Source organism: Propithecus coquereli, unplaced genomic scaffold (assembly GCF_000956105.1).
Source record: "Propithecus coquereli isolate 6110/MARCELLA unplaced genomic scaffold, Pcoq_1.0 Scaffold14, whole genome shotgun sequence".
Lineage (NCBI taxonomy): Eukaryota > Metazoa > Chordata > Mammalia > Primates > Indriidae > Propithecus > Propithecus coquereli.
The window spans coordinates 4,963,255-4,984,803 of record NW_012138302.1 but is presented as its reverse complement, the minus strand read 5'-3'; the positions used below and the strand labels follow the sequence as shown (position 1 = coordinate 4,984,803).

The 21,549-nt window shown below is 44.9% G+C and overlaps 1 protein-coding gene across 1 annotated transcript in view; it reads left to right on the top strand.

The window, feature by feature from the left end:
- Positions 1-6,135: 6,135 nt before the first annotated feature.
- ROR1 (receptor tyrosine kinase-like orphan receptor 1) overlaps positions 6,136-21,549 on the top strand; it is a 381,360-nt gene continuing 365,946 nt past the window's right edge. The window contains exon 1 of the mRNA XM_012639398.1: positions 6,136-6,625. Coding sequence (XP_012494852.1) covers positions 6,535-6,625 — 91 coding nt within the window. The 5' untranslated portion in view covers positions 6,136-6,534. The remainder of the gene's footprint in view (positions 6,626-21,549) is intronic.

Sequence of the window (21,549 nt, the reverse complement as noted above, 5' to 3'; positions counted from 1 at the left end):
CTTCTACCTAAATAATCTATTCCCTCCAAGTTGCTTTTTTCTTATCTATTTTTTATTTCTATATTTTATGTTTAGAGCCTTTCCTCAGATGTGTTCTTTGGCTATCAGTGCATATTATTTTGAAAATGTTATTGAGGTATAATTGACATACAATAAATGAATATATTAAAGTATACAATATTGATGAGCATGTCAGTTATCAATTTATTGCTCTCAAATCTGAGTTCACCCTTCAACATATTCTCTGTTATAAACATGGAATTTCTATAAGCATTTCTCCTTTCAAGTGAGCTTTTCTAGTAGAGGTCTCCGGAGGGATATTGCAGGAGGAATAGCCTTCTTGCAATTTCCAGCAGGGGCCAAGTGGTGTGGGTGTGAGAATATCCAGTGAGGGTTTCCTCAGCCACAGGTCCAGAACCCCCTTCCTCTGCAACCTTCCAGACTTGGCCTGGTGATAATCTTTCTTGCAGCTTTCTCGGCATGAAAACCAAAGTTTCAATGTGGCTTGTACATAGTCACCTGTAGCATAAAGGAAGGGTCACATACTGAGCAGCTGCTCCTTCTGTAAGTCCCCACAGCCCACCTGTGGCCTCCAGGGTAAGAGGGGTACACACAGGGCTGCTGCATCCTTTGCAAGCCCCACACTGTCCACAAGTTCTGAAGGCCTCCTGCCCATGCCGGTGCCCAGACCCCAACTGCATGCCAATGCTATTAGTTGCTGATCTCCTGAAAGAAATTTAAGACACTTAAGAAATTCCCTTTGAATTTCTCCAAGGGTGGCCTATTGCTAGCTTTAGCTTGATGAGACCAGCAAACTTTTCTGTTATCCAGTGGTTGAACCATAACTTATCCAGTGAGGTCTGAACCTTTTCCAAATTTGTCATTCTTTGGGTAATCTCCCATAGGGTGCCATAGGTAGTTTCCTTATGTTTTATGGTTATTCATTTATCTAATAATTCTTTCTATTAAACTTTTCCTGCTTAATCTGTGTGGTTTCTATCTCCTGACTGGACCTAGACTGCTACAGTAAATTTTGACATATGTATACACCTGTGAAACATCACCATAATCAAAACAATGAACATATCCATCACTCCCATAAATGTCTTTATGACCATTTGTCATCCATCCTTACATTTCTCTGGCCACAGATGAACAATGATCTGTTTTTGATCACTATCCATTAGTTTGCATTTTTTAGAATTTTATATAAATGGAATCATGTAGTATATATTCTTTTTTAAAAATCTAGCTTCTTTTACTTAGCATAATTACTTTTATATTCATCCATATTATTATGAATATTAAAAATTTATTCTTTGTTATTGTTGAGTTACATTTCATTATATGGTAATTCCAGAGTTTATTCATTCACCTATTGATGGACATTTGGGTTGTTTCCAATTTTTGGCCATTACAAATATAACTGCTATGAATTTTCATGCATAAGTCTTTGTGTGGACATATGCTTTTCTTTCCCTTGGGTAAATACTTAGGAATGGAATGGCTGGATTATATATTAGATATAGATTTAGCATAGTAGCTGTCTTGATTTTTTATGTTCTTTACCACTCATGGGCAAATAAACCAAAGAGGCTAATGGAACAAAATATATGAAATCAAAATTGTGCTGGAAATTCGGGTTGTATGATCATCAAATTTATGCCTCTCTCCCATCCCATAATATAGGGGTTTAAAGCAAAAAGAATGATAACAATTTATTGAATAAGTGTCATGCCAAACACTGTTTTGAGACCTTTATTATCAAGGTATAAAATATATTATTTTATACTAAAAATGACTTTATATGATTGGTTCTATTCTTTCTTTCTCTCTCACTTTCTCTCTCTCTTTACAGACGAGAACATTATATTATAACGAAGTTAAATATTCAATATTGATGTATTGTTCTGGTCATGTAGTCAGGTCTGTCTATGCACTCTAGGCTAGAGTCCATTTTGTTAATCATTAATAATAATAGCTAACAAATATTGGCTGCATACTATGTGACAGGCATCATGATAAACCCTTTACAGGTATTAACCTAATTTAATCTTCAGAACAAAGCTAGATGGTTGGTATTACTATTATGCCTCTTTACAGATGAGGAAACCAAAATACAGAGACCCAAGGTCTCACGACTATTAAGAGCAGAACCAGAATTTGAATCTATGCACTCTGGCGACTGAGCCCTCACTTATAGCCACCAGGCTATACGGTTTCTCCAAGAAGAATAATTAATGGTTGCATTTGTTGGGTAAATCAAGCAAAGTCCCCAAATGAGTCTTCCCATCCAACAACTCTTTAAAACAAAAAGTAGATGTTTTTTGTTTCGTTTTTTATGCTCCTCTTGGCACCTGACTCCACTGACTTGTCATTGTCCTGCTTTTTTTCCATTTTCCCACTGTGACTTACTCATGACTATGTCTTCTAAATGTCCACAGCGCTGATAAACAGAACTGTGTATGTGCTAGTCAGAGAGGGTAGGGGACCTGACTGCCTCCCTGTGCAGCTAGAGCTTCGGTGGGGACCTCAGAGCTTGAGCCAGGACCCTCTGAAGAGAGTGGCTTTGCCTGGATTCTTTAATCCATTGGTGTTAACCACTGGCCTTGCCAAGGAGAGGACAAGGTCAAAAGAGGCTTGCAAGAGGAGCATATGTATTGCTTTAGCTTTTCTCACAACCTGCCACTTGGCCGTGAGCTGGTAGTGTATGGTGCAGAGAGAGATTTGACTTGGGCTTGAGTCCTGCCATTTTGCCTTGACTTTTTGACTTTGGGCAAGTTTTAAAAACTCATTTATTTCACTTTAGTTTCTTTGTCTGCAAAAAATGAGATAAAACCAACCTCATAGTGTTTTTTTTGTTTGTTTGTTTTTTTTGAGACAGAGTCTCGCTTTGTTGCCCGGGCTAGAGTGAGTGCCGTGGCGTCAGCCTAGCTCACAGCAACCTCAAACTCCTGGGCTCAAGCGATCCTTCTGCCTCAGCCTCCCGAGTAGCTGGGACTATAGGCATGCGCCACCATGCCCAGCTAATTTTTTCTATATATATTGTTTTAGTTGTCCAGATCATTTCTTTCTATTTTTTAGTAGAGACGGGGTCTCGCTCAGGCTGGTCTCGAACTCCTGACCTTGAGCGATCCACTCGCCTCGGCCTCTCAGAGTGCTAGGATTACAGGCGTGAGCCACCGCGCCCGGCCCCTCATAGTGTTTTTGATGACACAAGTAAGCTCACGTAAGTAATAATAATAATAATATCTAACATTTATTAAAGTGCCTACTCTGTGTCATAAAAGTAATGTATATGAATTAATTCAATTAACATTAACCACAGTATGGAGTAGGTCCTATTATTATCATTCTCATTTTACAGATGAGCAACTGAAACACAGAGGGACTGAGATATTAATATTTGTCCACACTCCCTCTGCAGAAACCAGAGAAGCTGAAGCATGAGCCCGGGCATCCTACTCCCCAGCCTGTGCTCCTCACACTGACATCTACTGAACTTGTCATAAATGTTTTCTCTTTCTTTTTATTAAACAGGAAGAGTCTTTTCTAACCTTTTCTTTGGGAACTGGTGTGCTATAGTGCTATAGCTAAACTTGAAGGGATCTGGGATGCCCAAGGGAGTCCTTAACCCCAGCTCTGGACTGGTTGGTCTAAGTTCCATTTTCGGCTCTGGCTAGTTTTGTGACCTTGGGCAAGAAGTTTCACCTCCTCTAGTCCCACGTTCCTCTGCTATAAAAGGTTGAGGGGGGTGTACAAGTTAATTTCCAAGGCCCTTTCCAGCTCTCACATTCCTCACGTCTATGATTCTGTGATTAAGTTCCTGGAAGGTTTTAAGTACTGATAAAAGTGCCATTAAGTTCTGTATACTCAGCACTGGTAGCTGTCTGTTACCTAAGATACCTGGGCCTAGCAGTTATGGGGTGGGAGCCGGGGGCAGGGTGGGTGGACGGGAAAGCCCCTGGTCTAGCAACTGTGTGTTATCCTGCAGACTAGTGAGGACTGCCCAGTGCTGGGCAGTGTAACTGAGTTTCCTCTGATTTCTGTGCCCCGGTAGACTGAGGCCGACCACTAAAGACAGTTTCCTAACAAGAGAACCTTGTGTAGTAAGTTCCTGAGGCAAGCAACTGGAGATAATTGAGACAGGACTGAATGTGTCTCAGGCAGAGAAACTTGGAGGACAGACCTATTTGGGCGATGAACTGGTTGACCCAAGGCCTCTCTGTCTATCATTTTTTGACCTCAGGTCAGAGGGATAGAAAGTAGGAAAGCCACCAAGGCAGCTGGGAGGCTCCTGCCCTGAAGTCTTGGAGAAGAATAAGTGACTGTTTGTCCCACATGGGTTAGTCATTCACCTGCCTGAAGGCAGAGGGCTAGGAGTTTAGCGTCTGTGACCTGCTGGGACATGCTTTGGACTACATTTTTCTCCCTTCTAATGTCTCAGCTCTTGGAGATCTTCCCTTGGTGCCAAGGAGTATAGGTGGAGTTTTGTCTCTCCTCCACTCCACTCAGCCCCAAACTCCTCCACTCCACTTACCCAAACCAGGAGAAATGGATAAAAACACACTCAGTAGGGGACCTCCAATCAGAGAGAAAAGTATTCTCCAAATGGTGGTCTAATCTTTGTTTGAGTTGAGCTCCTATTGTGTTCCAGGTACTGTCTGAATCACCAAGAGTATGCAAACAACTGAGACAGTCCTTGCCCTCAATGAGGTGACTGCTCATGATAAAATCTTAAAGCTGGGTTCTCAGAGGCTACTGTGGTAATAACCATCACCACCACTTACCAAGTGCTTATTACATGCCCACCTCTGGTTAAGAACTTTTAGCTCTCTCATGAGAAAGAGTCTGAGTGTTGGCTTGGCTGCCCACTGTCTGTGAGACCGTGGACAGATCATTTACTCTCCTTTGCATTTTAATTTCTAAAACTGTAATATGGGGATACTATATGTAAAAGAGCAAAGTAGTATACAATTTTTAATGACTTTTTTAATGTCAGTGGAGAATTTATGAACAAATGCATATAAAGCACCAGGCAAACAGGAGGTATTTAGTAAGTGGCCATATGATTATTGATAGACTATGGGCTTCTTTGTGTTCCCCTTTTAATAAAGGTCTTTGTTCTGTGAAGTTTGGATTCAGTTGAGGGGCCACACTTGAGGATCTGGAAGGCCACATGTGGTATTGAGGCCACAGTCTCACCACCTCTGCTAGGGCAAGACTGACAGGTGTCCCTGTTATTCTTGCATCCTCAGAGCCCAAAGCAGGGCCTGGAACACAGCAGGCACTCACCACTTTCCATGATCAAGGGCACGCTCCACAGGCAAAGCCAAACCATCGTGAGTATTTATGAATAGAAACTTCATAAAGCTAAACCAGGAGAAATGGATAAAAACACACTCAGTAGGGGACTTTAATGATCTCCTTGGCCCATGGCAGAGCAACTGGACAAAAAAATATACAAAGATATAGAAGGCCTAAATAACATAACGTATATAAAAATCAAACTGATACCGTATCCTGTCTTCATATGCTGAAGACAGAGAAACACTTTCTTTCTAGAGAGCATGGGACGTTGACAAAAATAACTACAGAGAAATCCTTAATAAATCTCCAAAAGGAAGCAGTACAGATGACATTGATTTCAATGCAATGAAAAATTAAAGACAAAAAACGGAAAAACATACATCATCTGGGTAAGGACTGTCTCTTAACTCTTGGGTCAAAGGAAATCAAAAGGGAAATTATATGATACCAGTAAATGTTCTATTACCCTGGGTCACACAGCTAACGGTGGCAGAGCTGACTGAGACTGCTAGATGTGGGTCTCCTAAGTCATTCAGCCACGAACTGGTTTGAGAGCCCGGACGCCTCTCCCTGATCCTCGGTTTCCCCTTCTGTCAAATAGCCTTGATGACCGCCCGGGTTCGGTTCCGCTCAGGATTTGAGGCCTGTGGGGGAGGGGAGGAGAGGTGTGTGCGCGGGAGGCGCGGGAGCCACGGCGACTTTCTGAGAAGTCGGAGAGGGTGCTGGCGTTGCGAGGCGGCAGCAGAGGGCGCTGGGTCGCCGGCCTGGGCCCGCGCCTGCCATTGGTCGGGGCTGGGGCGCTGGGTTGGAGAGTTGGTGAAAAGTGACAAGTTGAGGGAGAGAGGGAGCGCGGAGAGCGAGAGGAGACGCTGTAGCCACCACCAAAGGAGCCCCGGGACGGCAGCCCCCGGGTGCAGGGCACGCTCTTCTCAGAGTCCGAGCCGGGGAGACTCGCTGTCCGCTAGTGGGACCCGGACAGCCCGGGACTGACCCGCCGGCCGAGGCGAAGTTGCAGCCGGAGGGCTGGGGCGGGACCGCGCTCACGGGATCCTGAGCCGGCCGGGCGGAGGCGAGGGAGCAGGTTAGAGGGACAAAGAGCTTTGCAAACGCTCCCGGCATCGTGCGAGCGCCAGCGGCCGGGACGAGGTGGCCGGGAGCCCGGAGAGAGCCCGTGGATGTTCTGCGCGCGGCCTGGGAGCCGCCGCCGCCGCCGCGAGAGGAGGAATGCACCGGCCGCGCCGCCGCGGGACGCGCCCGCCGCTCCTGGCGCTGCTGGCCGCGCTGCTGCTGGCCGCGCGCGGGGCTGCTGCCCAAGGTAAGAGGCGCCCCGCACGACCGCCGGCTCCCACCCGCCCCGGCCCCTGGCCCTCGGCGACCCTCCTGTGGGGCCGCCGGGCGCTGTGCGCAAAGGAAGCGCAGTGCCCGCCTCGCGGGGTGGCCGGCGACCCGCCAGGGGCTGGCCAGCGCAGGCAGGCAAGGATCTGCCCTGGAGTCCCGCTGCGGGCCGGGGCGCGCCCGGGGACTTGTTTCTCGGCGCCCAGCAGCGGTTGTCAGCGCTGACAGGAAGCGTGGAGGGGTTTGGGGGTCCTGGGGCGATCGAGGCACTTCCGTGCTGGTCGTCCCGCCATCCCTCCCTGGACTCCTAACGCGCCCCAGCCGGTGTTCAGGCGAGTCTATCCTGACCCCAAATGGCGAGCCGTCCCGGCAAGCTCGGTCCAGGAGGGAGTTTGTATTTTCAGTGGTGCCTGCGAGAGCCCAGGCGGTCCGCAGACCGACGCAAACAAAAGCCCGGTCCTCCTGGGGCTCCGGCGGCCTTGCATCTCCACCGCTCCTAGCTCTCCGGCCCTCCCGAGGGTCACTATGGAGGCCAAAACGTGTGCGCTGCCGCGGCCGCTGCCACTTTGTGCAAAATGTGCTGTCAGAGGAGGCCTGCAGCTCCGAAGTGCTCTGGGTGTGCACGTGTGTGTGTGTGTGTGTGTGTGTGTGTGTGTGTGTGTGTGTTACAAACAAGGGTGGGGGAAGCCATCTAATGTATACTTGATTTTGGTAATCTCCAAAGACAATCGCAACTGTTAGAGAAAGACTTCGCCGCCAGCCCGAGCGTCTTAGTTCGCTGCGGGAAGCTTGGATCCTTGCTGCGTCTCAGCCTGTACACAATGAGAGGGAAGAGCCCGGCTGCGCCTGTGGAGACAACCGATTCATTCTTTGGAGGTTGGAGGGGGAAAGTTGATTAAAGTCTCCCGGGTCTTGGGCCTCACTTTTAACATGCATCCCTTGAGGGGGTGCTGGAGCCCTTGGATGCTGCCCTCCCCCACTCCCAGCCCCAAACCTGTGCTGATAAATAAGTCTCTGCTCTTTTATTATGCATCTTTCATTTTTAGGTTAGCACTGTGCTTAGGAAAAGAAAAGGCTCTGGGCTACTTAGCAGTTGAGTGGGAAAAGATCCATTCACTACTTGGACTATGAATACAGAATTAGTTTTTACTAAAAGTTAGCTAATAACTTTCTTGGTAGAAAACATGCTCTGGAAGGAAGCTGTGTGTGAATTTTGATTTCTTAGAGATTTTTGGGAAGTGGGAGCAGCATTCTCTGAGGATGATTTTGGAAACTGATCCTGTGGTGTGGTTGTGCTAATCTGGAAGCTCCTCAGGGTAAATACAGCTCCTAATTGTAATTAAGATGTGCATCAGCAGGGAGTGCACCTTCCTGATGAAAAATCCTAATGAAATGTAAACAGTTTGGTCATGTGGATGTTTTGCTTGGTGATGCCAAACATCTGGCCCTGTGCCACAACACCTGGGTGAAAAGTGAAAAATGGGCCATGCTGCCTACATAATGTAAACATCCTTCTGAAGTTCTGAAGTTGGGTTGCCCAGCAAATTGAGGTGGGGATAAACAGGGTGATTCTAAGGTAGGACTCCTGGCTTGGGGCCTTGATTAATTCAGTTATTTCCTCCATGGACTCCTTTACTTCATACTTAACCTTTCAACAGTGGTTGCTTTTAGATCACAGCAGCTGGGGGAGAGAGAGGGGGGATCACCTGCATTTAAATAAATGTCCATGCAATGACTTTGCTGAGGGCAACACACCCTTGTTATCTGCAGCCACCAGATTCTGTCTCCTTTAGCTGTTTACAAGCTTTTACAAAATTTTAAAAAGTATTACCTATTCCATACTCTTTAATAATGAGATCAAATCTGTTATTGTCTTATTTGTTGTCTTGTAAATCCATTTGCATTTCTGTGAATGTTTGATCTTTTCTGGTTTCTGATGGAAGTCAAATTGAATTTTTCCTCTGACCCAAGATTCCTAAGGTAACCCAGCTAGTGGATCAGAAAATCAGCTTAAGGAGAGATATATTTCATTTATTTATTTTTAAAAAAAGTTCGGCATTTCTCCCATCACTTTTCTATTTTGTTAGCCAGGAGGAGATAATCTTTATATTTCTTTTTTCTGGTCTGTTCATTGTTGATTTCCCCATCTACCTCCTACCTACTCAAAGCTTCAAAACTTCTCTAGGAAGCTGAAGCCGTTATAATTACACCAAAGCTCAGGGCTTCAGGAACTTACCTGGGTCTTTCTCAGAATCCTATAGATTCTGTGGTTTGGCTGCTTGGAGCCAGAGGGAGGTGGCCTGCTACTGTTTGCTGTCATTTTGTAAACCTTCCATTGCCATTTTAATAGATGTCTGTCCTGTCTACTTTTAGAATAGGAGTCTCTCGAGGGCAATAAGACTGTCAGCTTTCCTGGTGAAAACTCTGAGGGCCCAAGTCTGCCAGCCTCAGCTTTATTAGAGATGCCTGAAAATCCTCTCTGGCTGGCTAGGGGGAGCCACACCAAGGTGCGATGGGCAAAGGGTGTAGTCAAACTGCCTCCAGCAGCATTTTGGAAAGATTTAATTTCCAATGTTGTTTCAGCATACCTGGTAGGCCGATTTGCTACTCTGATGCCTGGAGTTATCTGCCTGATAGTTAGTTAGGAATCATTTTAAAAACTCAGCTTTGGTCTGTCATATCCTCTCTCTCCTGTATTGTGAGGTTAGGACCCCCAATTAGACATTTGAAAACTTTCTAAATGGTTTGTCACTTGCACCCAAATTAGTATCAGATCTGGCTATGATTTGATGGTCAATACCTACCCTATTTCAAATATTTTTCAAAATTTTACACAACATCCTATGGAGATCAGAATGCTTTGTAGGCAATGTGTGTATCAATTTAAATGTATGTCTACATACAGATAAATGGCATATGTGTCTACATATATAACAAGTAGTCCATAGATTTTTGTTGATTGAGCAGGGAATAACTTTTTTGGTCATAGGCAAAATTCTGCTGTTATTTGCTTTTCTAGAATGAGTGCAGGATGGCATATTTTCAGGGATGTTTCCTTTTCTTGCCCCATCTTTTAGTGTGAAAGGAGTATAGTATAACATGACAGTATAGCTTAATGGCTATGAGCACAGGCTTTGGCATTTAACAGACCTGGATTTGAATTTCTTCTCTGCCATATACTGGATAGGTCATTAGTTTTTCTGAGCCTTACAGGAGCATTACGAGATTTAAGTAGAGGTGTGCATGTGAAGTACTGGAGAAGAGCACCCATCCCAGAGGTGAGTACATGACGTTAACTTGGGGTACATAAAATTGAGGCTATGTGAACCCCTAGAAATATACAGAATTTTATGTTTGTATGTTTATAGCTATACTTTGATTTTCCAAGAAAATGGCAACCCCGAAAAGATAGGAACTGCTGATTTAAAGTGTTTGATGCCTGAGGCAATGAGTTGCCTTCCCGGTAGGTTGAAAGGGGTTGAGTGCTAGTGGCCAGTTCTAGTCCTTATGTCACACTGCATGCAGCCTCTACTTCTCACTTCCCAGTTTCTCTTCCACAAGACAGCCTGTTAATTGGGCCTGGGAGAAGCTGAAGAATGGTACCAAGTCCTTGTGATTCAACTAAAAAATCTATTTCCCTGACCCCAAACATTCTGAGATGCTCCTCTTTGTGCAATTTTTTTAACAAACCCTTATGTAGTCCTTATAATGGGCCAATCGCTATTCTAAGCCTTTTGCAATTATTAACTCACTGAATTTTCACAACCAGCCTCTAAGGGAGATGGCATAATTAGTTCATTTTACAGGTGGGTAAACTTAGGCACAGAGAGGTTAAGTTACTTTCTTAAGATCACATTGCTACAAAGTGGCATTACTGGGCTTACAAGCCCTAACAGTTCATGCTCTTATCTGTTTAATGGCTGTCCTAGACGGTCTCTCCTGGTTTAATTCTTTCAATTTACATTCTTTTTAGGTGTGTACCAAAGGTGGCATTTCCCCAGGTTTTTCAAGAGCAGCAAAGGGAAATTTTCTTAGCCATAATTTAGAGGTTATAAGAAATGACTGGAGACAGCCAGTTTCAATTTTCCTTCCCGGTTCCCTGAGCTAGTCTCTGACTTAGAGATAGACTGGGAGCACCTCAGATGTTCTGGGCCTCTGGGTCTGGAAGAATTACGTTTCTGTAACAAACTGCAACTTTGATGTGGTTTGAGTGTGTCTGCCAGTTGCTTCCAACTAACACTGAGACATATTTTGATGAAGTGCATTTGTATTTGCATCTTGGTGGACAATGCTGGTTGTAGGCTGAGGAGGGGGTGATTTATTATGGTGCTCTCTAGTGGGAGAGCTGGCTTGCCAGCTCGAGGTCCTAGTGAGGGCCAGACCCTGGCAGATCCAGCCCCAGCTGGGAAGCAAGTCTTCCAGGCCTCGTTCTCAAACAGAAGGGCCTTAGCCTGGCTTCACCCATTCCCTGGGGTGTGACAGGAGCGACTGTTCTGTAGACACTCGAAGAGAAAGGAGAGTCTGAGAAAGTCCTCTGGAGTAAAAGGGGGGAGTGCATGGGGGGGAACTCTTCGAAAATCCTTAACTAAATGCAGCTGCTTGTTACACGGAGCCTGACTTGCATGCCAGGAATATCTAAAAAGCTAACGAATACAAAATAAAAATAAACAGCAGTAAAAAGGCTCTCTCTTTGTTGCAGTAAGCTCGGTTGGGGTTTTCAGTTTGTTTAGGAATGGGATAATTGTGGCATCCACTTTATTTTGGTAAGGCAGTGAAACGTGGATTGATGTTATGTCATTGGGATGCTACCACCACCTGAACTTTTTCCTTCACCCCATCCCCCTTCCCCCAGCCCCCCTCCCCAGAACCCTCTTGCGTGGACATCTACAGGGCCTGTGCCTCAAACTGTTGCCCCTGAGTGAATTACACTGGAAGAGGGCAGATAATTTAATGGGATAATCTTGGCAGGGCCAGCAAATTTCACACCTCATCTCTCACTAATAGAAAGGCAGTAGAAGGCTACAACATCCTCAGATGAAAAGGTTGTGTAAAAAGGCTGTGCTTAACAGTAACTGTCTGTCCATAAATAAGGTTCTATAGAGTCTTGATCCAAAAGCTGTTATTACATACTGATAAGCCAAGCCTCATAATGTTTGGCTTCCTTACATTTCCTTTTTTTTTCCTTCTCTCCATAGAACCATAGATTTTTTTGTTTTTAAGAGGGCGAAGGGGCCTAAAATACCAACCAGTCCAAACAATTTATTTTTTCAAGTATTTCTATACAGAATGGACCTTCTTTAATAGCCATTTGAAGAGGTGGCGTAGAGTAACAGAAATACAATGCGATTTGAACCTGATAGGAAACAGGGTTTGAATTGGGGCTTTGCTGCTTATTTGGGCAAATTTACTTAAGCTTCTCAGCCTCTGTTTCCAATCTGTAAAATGGGGATAACAATAATATCTGACTTCTAGGGTTTTTGTGAGAAGTAAAGATTGTTATGGACATAAAGCACCTAATAGCACTATGGACCTCGTGAACATGATGCATGTTAGCTGCCATCATTGTCAGGCGCTTGCTGGAGAACTCATGAAATGTGGCTTCAAGACAATGATCATTATGTTGCGTAATGGCAACCAAAGCTCAGAGAGCAGCAATTTTTTACAATATTTTAAGACACTTGAGTGTTTTGTTTTACAGGGAATGTATAGGCACTCTAGATCTGAGCCAGTGCCTAGGCCAGTGCTGGGGACCAGGATGGGAGGAGATTCCACAGTGCAGTTTTGCAAAGCCTTAAAACAAAGGCTTTTTTCAGAACAGTGAGCTCTTTGGGGAAGAGCAACCCCTCCCTGGTGCTTTGTGTAATTCCAGAATCCTACAATGGGGAATGTTATGTTTCAGGGACCTCCACTTGTAATATGACCGTTTTTAGCTCCAATATCCAAATAATCTTGCTGAGCACAACTTGAAAGAGAAGGATAATGGCTGGAGGAAAGAATCCTGAGGTGCTCTGTTAGCCATTTATAATTTCTAAAAAAAAAAAAAAAAAGTTCATTTTACCCGAAGAGGGAAGAGTAATGAAGTATGTGGGAAGGGAGAGGGGTGATAAAAAAACTTCTAAAGGGAAAGCAGAGTTTATGTTTTTTAATTTTTATTTTTCAATAGTAAAGCTTGTCATTCAATGCATTTCAACTAACATTTATTATATATTTATTATGTGCAAGATACAGTATTAGTGACCAGGAATAAAACATTATCCCTGCCCTCAAGGAGAGAGGAAGGAGGAAAATTCTCACTTTTTTGAGCACCTACTATGTATGTGCCAGGTATCATTCTTTATATTATATATATTGGGTTTGTGCATCTCAGTACTCTTTGGTGGTTGGACTTCTGATCCCATTTTATAGATAAGGAAATTGAGGCTCAGAGAGGTAAGTATCATGGCCAACCTCATACGATTATTAAGTTGGGATTTGGGATTTGGATCTAGGTATTTCAACTCTCAAGTATATGCTCTTTCCACTATTCTTAAAGTGTGATGGGGGAGACACCAATGAGCAGATGTGTTACCTCCATATGCTGACAGTCCCTGCCACAAGTGAATTGTAGGAAGGGGTTGTGGAAAAAGTGCTATGGTAACACGGAGATAGAAGACATTAATTCTCAGGGAATTGAAGGGTTAGAGGGAGAACATGAGTGCCCCTCCATAGGCTTATTGTGAGGATTCAGTGAAATAATTCGTGGAACGTGCTCCGTTCTGTGCCACACACGTAGTGAGTGCTCGGCGAGTGTCCTACTATAGTTCTGTAGCCAGTGAGAGGCCTGGCCAGGATTTATCTGCTTCTAAAGCCCATGTACTCTCGCTCCACTATGCACCTTTTCAACAGACATGTGGTTGTTAGAGGAGTAAGCAGTTGTGCAGTCGCCAAAGGGAAGGGAAGACACCAAGAGAATTGCTCTAGTATCTTCCCCACCTGCCCCAATCCCTGCTTTTAGGACCAGGCTCTGCTTTGGGTGGCGAATGGGATTTGCACAAGCGTGGAGTTGGAGGGAATCATGATGCCTAATCATGAACTTTAACACTCCTGGAACTCTGGCCAGAATTTACCCCTGCCCTCATTCATTCATTGATCGCACATTTGCTATGCACTTACTGTGAACCAAATATTCTGGTGGTCTCACTGGAGATACAAAGATGAATAAGGTTAGGTCATTGCCTTGGAACATCTCTCAAATGGCAGATTTATGGCAGAGATTGCTAGCTGATCACCAAATCTGCTTCCATTTCTGCCCGGTACATGGCTAGACTACATTTCCCAGCTCTGGTGTTAAGTGGGGCATGTGACTAAACACTAGCCAATGGAATGAGATTGGAAATAATCTATGTCACTTGTAGGCTTGACCCACAAAAAGTCCCCAGGCAGGATTGCTATGATCCTTCTTTGGCTTGGCAATCTTACAAGTCATGTGTTGGAGATACCAGAAGATGGAAAGAGCCTGGGACCCTCCTTAATCACTGCGGGATGGAAGTTTCAGTCTCGCTTGTTTAGGTTTTATATGAACCAGAAACAAATGTCTATTGTTAAGGCTGAGATTTTGGGGTTTTTCAGTTACAGCTGCTAATGTTACCTGAACTCACTAAGGTCGTAAACCATAGTGTATTGTGAGATCAATTAAGTGGGTCAGGACTAATATTTTTAGATAGAATAAAATAGGAAAGTTAGTTTGTGTCTGACCACAGGGAGCCTCAGGCTCCCTCTGGTGAATTAAACCCCTTCCTGAATTATTTATGGCACACATAGGGTGCCTCTAGCCCTGTGCCAAGCACTGTGGAGAATCTAGAAGAACCAAGACTGCCTTTGCCCTTGGGGAGTTTACCTTTTAGGGGCAATAAAATAGGCACTTGCGAAATAATTATATAGTCAGTGAGTACAGAGTTGGCAATTATGTATGCAGAATCCCAAGAAGGGAGAGGTCTTTAGGGAGGAAGTGGGATACGGTGTGAGCCTTGAAGGAAGGACTGAGAGGATGAAGGATTGAAAGATGGGAGAGGAGAAGAGTGGGACATTCCACGGCTAGAAAAGGGCTGAAATTCTGCAGCAGCCTGCAGCTACTCTGGTCCCCGTGGGCTTGGCGAGACTATGCTGGGTTCTGAGATCAGGCCTTCACCCTGGAATGAAGCTGATCTTCAGGGGATGGGAGAGTAAAGGAAAGAAAGAGAGCTTTGAGTGGAGCCTGTTGCGTTTTTTGCATATGAAGGGAGGAGGAGGGGGGAAGGAAGTAGGGTTTTACTGGGAGACTGATGACTTACCTTTCTCTCCAAAGGGTGCCCCAGGGAGTTAAAAACAGTCCATTTCAGGGCTGCTCGTCAAAGATTTTTGATTATATCTTATTCCCTCTACTGCAGCAGTTTTATTTTGTAGTACAGGCTACTAAATCCCAGTCCACTTTTTCCTGCTTGATGAAAATCATAACAGTATAGTAATAATTAACACACCGAGCATACAGTGTGCCCAGTACCATTTTAAGTTAAGTGTTTTAGCTTCCTCAGTCTTCAGGGCAACCCTATGAGGTAGGCGCTAGTTATTATCCCCATATTTCAGATAAGGAAACCAAGGCACAGGGAAGGTAAGTAACCTGTCCAAGACCACACAGCGAGTTAAGTGGGAAAGCTAGGATTTAAACCTAGGTATCCTGAGGCCTGGGCTTTGTCCTTCATCATTATGGAATACTCTGTCTGATGATTAAAATTCTTTATAAGATCCCAGCCAAATAGCTGAGTCAAAATAATTATAATTAAATCCTCCATTTGTATAGGGCTTTGCAGCTTACAAAATTACTTTTTACATGGCATTACCTTTAATTTTCCAAATAATACAATGAAACAGGGTATCTTTCTTTCTCTTTCTCTCTTTTTAAATTAGGCAGATGAGGTTGGTAGGTCTCCCAAGGCTACTCTGTAGCTGGCAGTGCCTGGCTGAAACCTAGCCTGTTTGACTTCCGGCCCATCAGTGCTTTCTGCTCTAAAAGACTACTTGTGTTTGGAATTTGTGACTCTAAGATACAGATGCCTGACTATTTTCACTGCTACTTCACCAGCAAGAATTTGTCTGATTCTTACTTGTTTCATCTACACAATCCTCAAATCAGCCAGGCATTTGTAGTGGGCCTGGTGCTGCAATTCCTGTAACCTAAGAAAATTCACTTGCAAATAGACTGAGAGAAGTTAACCTAAAAATCGGGGGGTTTCCAAAGTGGTTGGTGATTGCTGCAGATAGAGGAGCCACGGAGAGAAGGGTTTTGGCATCAGGTAGACGAAGCTCACTGCTTCCCGGCCAGGTCAGCAAATGACTTAGCCTCTGAGACTTGCTTTCCTTACCTGTGAAATGGGAGGCATAACGGTGCCTACCTTGACAGAGTGAGAAGAGACCTGGGAAGTGCTTGGGCCATGGTTGGTGGCTGGTGTGTGATCACAGCTACACCCATGAATTGAATGGAGAGCAATAATTCCTCCTTTGAGATTTTCATAGGATGGAATCAGACAAAATTTCTAAATCTCAGCACCTTGTTGGGCTTGATTTTTTTTTTTATTTCAGCATGTTTAGGTTACGTATGTTGCCCTTACCCCCCCCCAAGTCAGAGCTTCAAGCGTGTCCATCCCCCAGATGGTGTGCATCGCACTCTCTGTGTATGCATATACCCATCCCCTCCTCCCCCCTCCCACCTGCCCGACACCCAATAAATGTTATTCTTATATGTGCACTTAGGTGTTGGTCAGTGAAACCAATTTGCTGGTGAGTACATGTGGTGCATATTTTTCCATTCTTGGGATACTTCACTTAGTAGAATGGGTTCCAGCTCTATCCAGGAGAATACAAGAGGTGCTATATCACCATTGTTTCTTAAAGCTGAATAGTACTCCATGGTATACATATACCACATTTTATTAATCCACTCATGTATTGATGGGCACTTGGGTTGTTTCCACATCTTTGCAATTGTGAATTGTGCTGCTATAAACATTCGAGTGCAGGTGTCTTTTTTACAGAGTGTTTTTTGTTCTTTTGGGTAGATGCCCAGTAATGGGATTGCTGGAACAAATGGTAGTTCCACTTGTATCTCTTTACGGTATCTCCATATTGCTTTCCACAGAGGTTGCACTAGTTTGCAGTCCCATCAGCAGTGTATGAGTGTTCCTATCTCTCCACTTCCATCCACACCAACATTTATTGTTTTGTGACTTTTTGATAAAGGCCCTTCTCACTGGAGATAAGTGAATCTCATTGTGGTTTTGATTTGCATTTCCCTGATCATTAGAGATGTTGAGCATTTTTTCATATGTTTTTTGGCCATTATTCTGTCTTCTTTTGAAAAGTTTCTGTTCATGTTTTTGGGCTTGATTTTATATACAGTCATCTCTGAGGCAGACCTTCTTAGCACCTGGAAGTTGCAGGTTATAATTGTATTGATGTTTTTCAAAGACAGCGACTTTCTTATACTCTGCGAAGGTTAAACACCATAAGGTGAAAATAGACCCTGCTGCCTGAAATCCTAGATATCCTGGAAATGCTCTTATCTGTTCTTCATGGGAAATTGACACCATTTCCGGATGCGTCTGGGCACTGTACATCAAAGTGACTTATTCTACTTTTTCTCCATAAGAGACATTGTATCCTGGCCTCTTGGATTGCACTCCAACTGGGGTATTTCATAGTTCCCACATAATTTTCACACCCCCTGGGGGTATTGGCTGTTTTTCTTTTTCCTATCTGAACTTTCAGTGTGGTAATGGGAGGTATTAGCCCTCGATATGAAGACCTTAAGGAAGTAATGCTTAACCCAGTTGTGACTGTTTGCCTTCTCCCTTCAGAGCACTCCTGTGCATTGTTTAGGAACTTCTGGTTCCAAGGTACTGCCTGTTTGAGATTCAGTGTGCAGACCACTGCTAACAAGCAGCAGCAGTTTTTGCTGATGTTCTTCATCTACTGGCGACTTCCCCTCCTTTTCTTTATGCTGCCCACAGTGCCTTGCTCACTCATGTCTCTCACATATGGTGTCCCTAAACTGAGGAATCATAACTTTGTCTGTGGCCAGATGGTCTTCAGCAGGTCAGAGCCTGCCGTTGGGTCCTCGCAGGGGACACTGATAGCTAGCGTCCCTCTTCCGCATGAGGAAGGGTGGAGCTGAGCTGGGCGTGCCAGTTTGTTCCACTTGATTTATTCATAAGTCACCGTCCAGGACTGTGCCCCAGGACCCTGCAAAGAGGAGTTAGAAAAGGGGCAGAGAGAGTCCATGACTTAACCTTGGTTGGTCCCTCCCCAGGAAGAAAGCACTGGGCTTACAGAAAAGAACATTTCCCCCTTACACTAGCTGCAACTGGATTTTTTTTTGTTTGTTTTAAGGAGCAAGTGTCAGATTTCATGGTTGTGCTGGGGTTAACACTATATAGATGGGATGGTCAAAACGTTTTGACAAATAACCTTCCCACATCTTTGCCTTAGGGCTCAGGTTTAGAAAGCTTCTTAGCTATTCCAGGATGTGGGTGAAAGTGGCTTCCCCCAGACTCATGGAATCAAATGAGCAATCCATTTATCTGCTCAGACCATGAGTGTTGGTGGATTGGATTGGATTTGAAGGGAAGAAGGAAGGGGCCCAGGAGGCATAGCTGCTTCACCTGCCCAGTGATACATCCTGTGTAAACTACCAAGAAGTCAGTGGTGCTTCCGTTTGGTTAAACATTTATTTAGCAACTAAAATGGATGCAGGAGAAATATATGGCGATATTCTCTCTCATAGAAAATTTATTGTTATTGTTAGAGAGGCAAGATTGCTACACTCAAAGGAATGAGAGCAACGAATTAAGTCAAATTTCAGTGCCTTGGCTGGTGTTTAGGGCTCTTTGTGTATCCTGCGACCTCCAGGAATCTCTACCCTAACACCCGCCCACCTCCCTGGCAAGTCTGGCTCATGCTGTTCCCTCTTTTCATTTCTTCTTGCTGAAATCTTACCTGTTCTTTAGTAGTCTGCAGTGCATCCAAATCCCAGAATCCACCCTGACCTGCTTCAGCCTTCCATGCTCCCCTCCCTGCAGCCTCACCTTCCTCCGGTGTTCTCACACAGGCCACCGAGTCACACCCACTGACTCTGATGTCGCCCAACACCTAGATTTTAATCTTTGCAATAATAGTCACCATCAGTTATTGAGCATCTACAGTGGGCCAACACCTGGCAAGGCATTGTGTTTTGGAGTGGAATCGTATTATTTTGTCTCTCCAGAACTATTGCCCTGATTTCAATCCCCCTCCCCTCACTCCTTCCTTCTGGGAAATGTCCCTTCCTCAGTTCAGAAAAGGAACGGCTCTTGCCCACACGAGCCCACACTAACCGTAGTCCTTCTCTGGGATTGAGGGGCAGCGCTTCCAGGGTGGGGAAGCTGAGAGATACCCTTGGGCATGTCTGAGCCTGGGGAAAGAAGCTGGTGGGCAGGAGAGAATGACTTTTGTAGCCAGAGCAGACCTGCTGAAAGGTGGCCACAGGTCTGACAGCTTTCTGATCTCTCTTCCACCTCTCTGGGGTGTCCTTATCTGAGCTGATACACTGCTTTCATAGGTGATTGTATCCTGACAATGCACACACCTTAACATAATGAAGTGAAATGGTATTATCTTTTTTTTTAAACCTAAGAGGAAGCAGTTTTATTGCTTTTCCTGATGAGAAAATATATATCCCTGAAAAAAAAATTCAGAAATGTATAATGAAAACAAAATTCACCACAATCCTACTATTCAGAGATAACCTCTGATAGTGTTTTATCCGTCTGTATTTACAAAAGGAGGTCATGCTTTTATTCCCAAGAGAAAACTGAGGCTCAGAGATGTCAAGTGACTTCTCCAGAGTCATTCCAGCTGCTTTCCATTCCCTCACTTGTACGTGGGCAGGGACCAGGTCTTACGTTAGTTAACTACTGTCTGCTCCAGCATATTTTATGCAGTAGGAAATCACTAAATATGTGCTAAGTGCATGCTAAATTCAGTGTAACTAAGTGCCACAAGGAGGGTACAGACAGTAAGTTGTGCTGACCAAGGAAAGAGGCTAGCATGGGTTGGAATTACGTGGAGGGTTTTCTGAAGGACGTGGAGCTTGAGAGAGTGATCTAGTATTGACTTGATCCCTCCATTATGCCGCCTCCTGAGTGGGCAATGCCAGTGAGCTTGGATGCCTGCGCCCTTCTGGCTGTCAGGGCTGGGCACTGCTCAAGACAATGATTACTTTTGAGCTTTTCTGAAAATGCAAAAATTAAAGTGAAAATATGTCTAGGTGAACATGGCACAGAGGAGCAAAGGAAGAGATATATGTTATGTAGAAGGAACTTCACAGGTAACAGGGCAACAGGAAATTAAGACCTCAACAGTCTGACCTAAAAGGACAAAGCTGGGGAGTGGGAGGGTGGGGTATAGCCACGTATGCAGTCAAGGGCCCACTGACTCGACTTTCAGGCAGCCCGTCACAGGATGTCTGCAGCCCCCTCTCGGGTCTCATTGGGGACCTTTGTACATGGCGGCTTTTCATGCACTGTTCCCTCCCACAGGAACACCCTCCCGATACCCATCAGCTACCAGTCCTTCTGCTCTGGCTTACAATGGATGTCACCTCCCTGACTCAACAGACTAGATTGGGTTCCCACTCACTTGCTTTCCTAGCACTCTGTATTTTTAAATGGGCTTTGTTATAATTTGTCATTAAATATTTACTCATGTAATGACTGTGTTTTTAATATCCCCTCTCTCTCTGGGTTGGACGCGCCTTAGGGGGCATCTGGTTCTGGATCTTCGCAGCCAGCACAGTGCCCGGTGGCCAACTGGATGGCTCTGCTTACTTTTACTAGGCTTTGTTCTCACTTCCTAGAGGCTGTTCTTACTTTGCTATTACTAGCCAGGAATTTAAAAATGTATCTTTGAACAACTGAAAACGTCCTATCTCTTCCAACAGTTGAGAAATCCAGCCCTGTAAAAAGTCAATCTGGACTAATTTATGCCTGTTGTGGGTTCTGTTTGCTGGGGAGCAATGGAAACACAAGGGCTGGGCTGTTTTCCCAAGATGGAAAATAATCTGTGCTAACTCTGGGTTTTTTGGCTGCTGTAACCTAGAGTCACTCTGCTCTTAATTGACAACAAAGTCAGATTCTCCCTTATAGTCCTCCTCTTTCTCCTTCTGTATGTGCACTGTGTTTGAGAGAAGGCGTGGAAAATACTGGCCCCCTGTCACGGGGGAGAGGCACCTGCGGGCTGAGAATGGAGGTGGCCCGTGCTTCCTGCTGCCCTGACCATATTTCTTTTCCTCCCCTCCTGCTCCTGCTCTCCTTCCCTTTCTTTCTCCAGGAGGTCTCATTACTAGGGAACTATCCCCTGGGGAGCTCTTTCTCTTCTTTTTCTTAATAAGTAGAGAGGAAAATTTCCTAAGTTTTGAACTTGCAAGCCATCTGGGTGCAAATATGACCAGAAAGGCTTGTGTGTTTTTGGATTTCCTATTGCAACTCTGCTTTAGACCCCCAGGGCCATCTGCTTCAGACTGGGATGCCTATCATTTTTGCAGGAGAAAGGAAAGCTTCAGTTGGGTTTCTTGGGGGCTGAGGCAGTGGTGGGAGGTGGTTGGGGAGAAGCCTGGGCTGTGCTATGTCCTGCTGGGCCGCTGTTAGGTAGGGCTGGTCCTTGTCCCAGCAGGTGCTCTGAAGCCTGCTGGGTACCAGGCACTGGCCAAGGTGCTGGGGCCACAGAACCTTCTGGAGCTCAAAGGCTGGCCTGGAGGGGAGCATGAAAAAGATGGTGGCGAGGGCTTGGGCACAGGTCCTGGGATGAGGGGCAGCTAATCCAGGCTCCTGTCAGAGTGGGGGAGAGAGAATCAGGAAA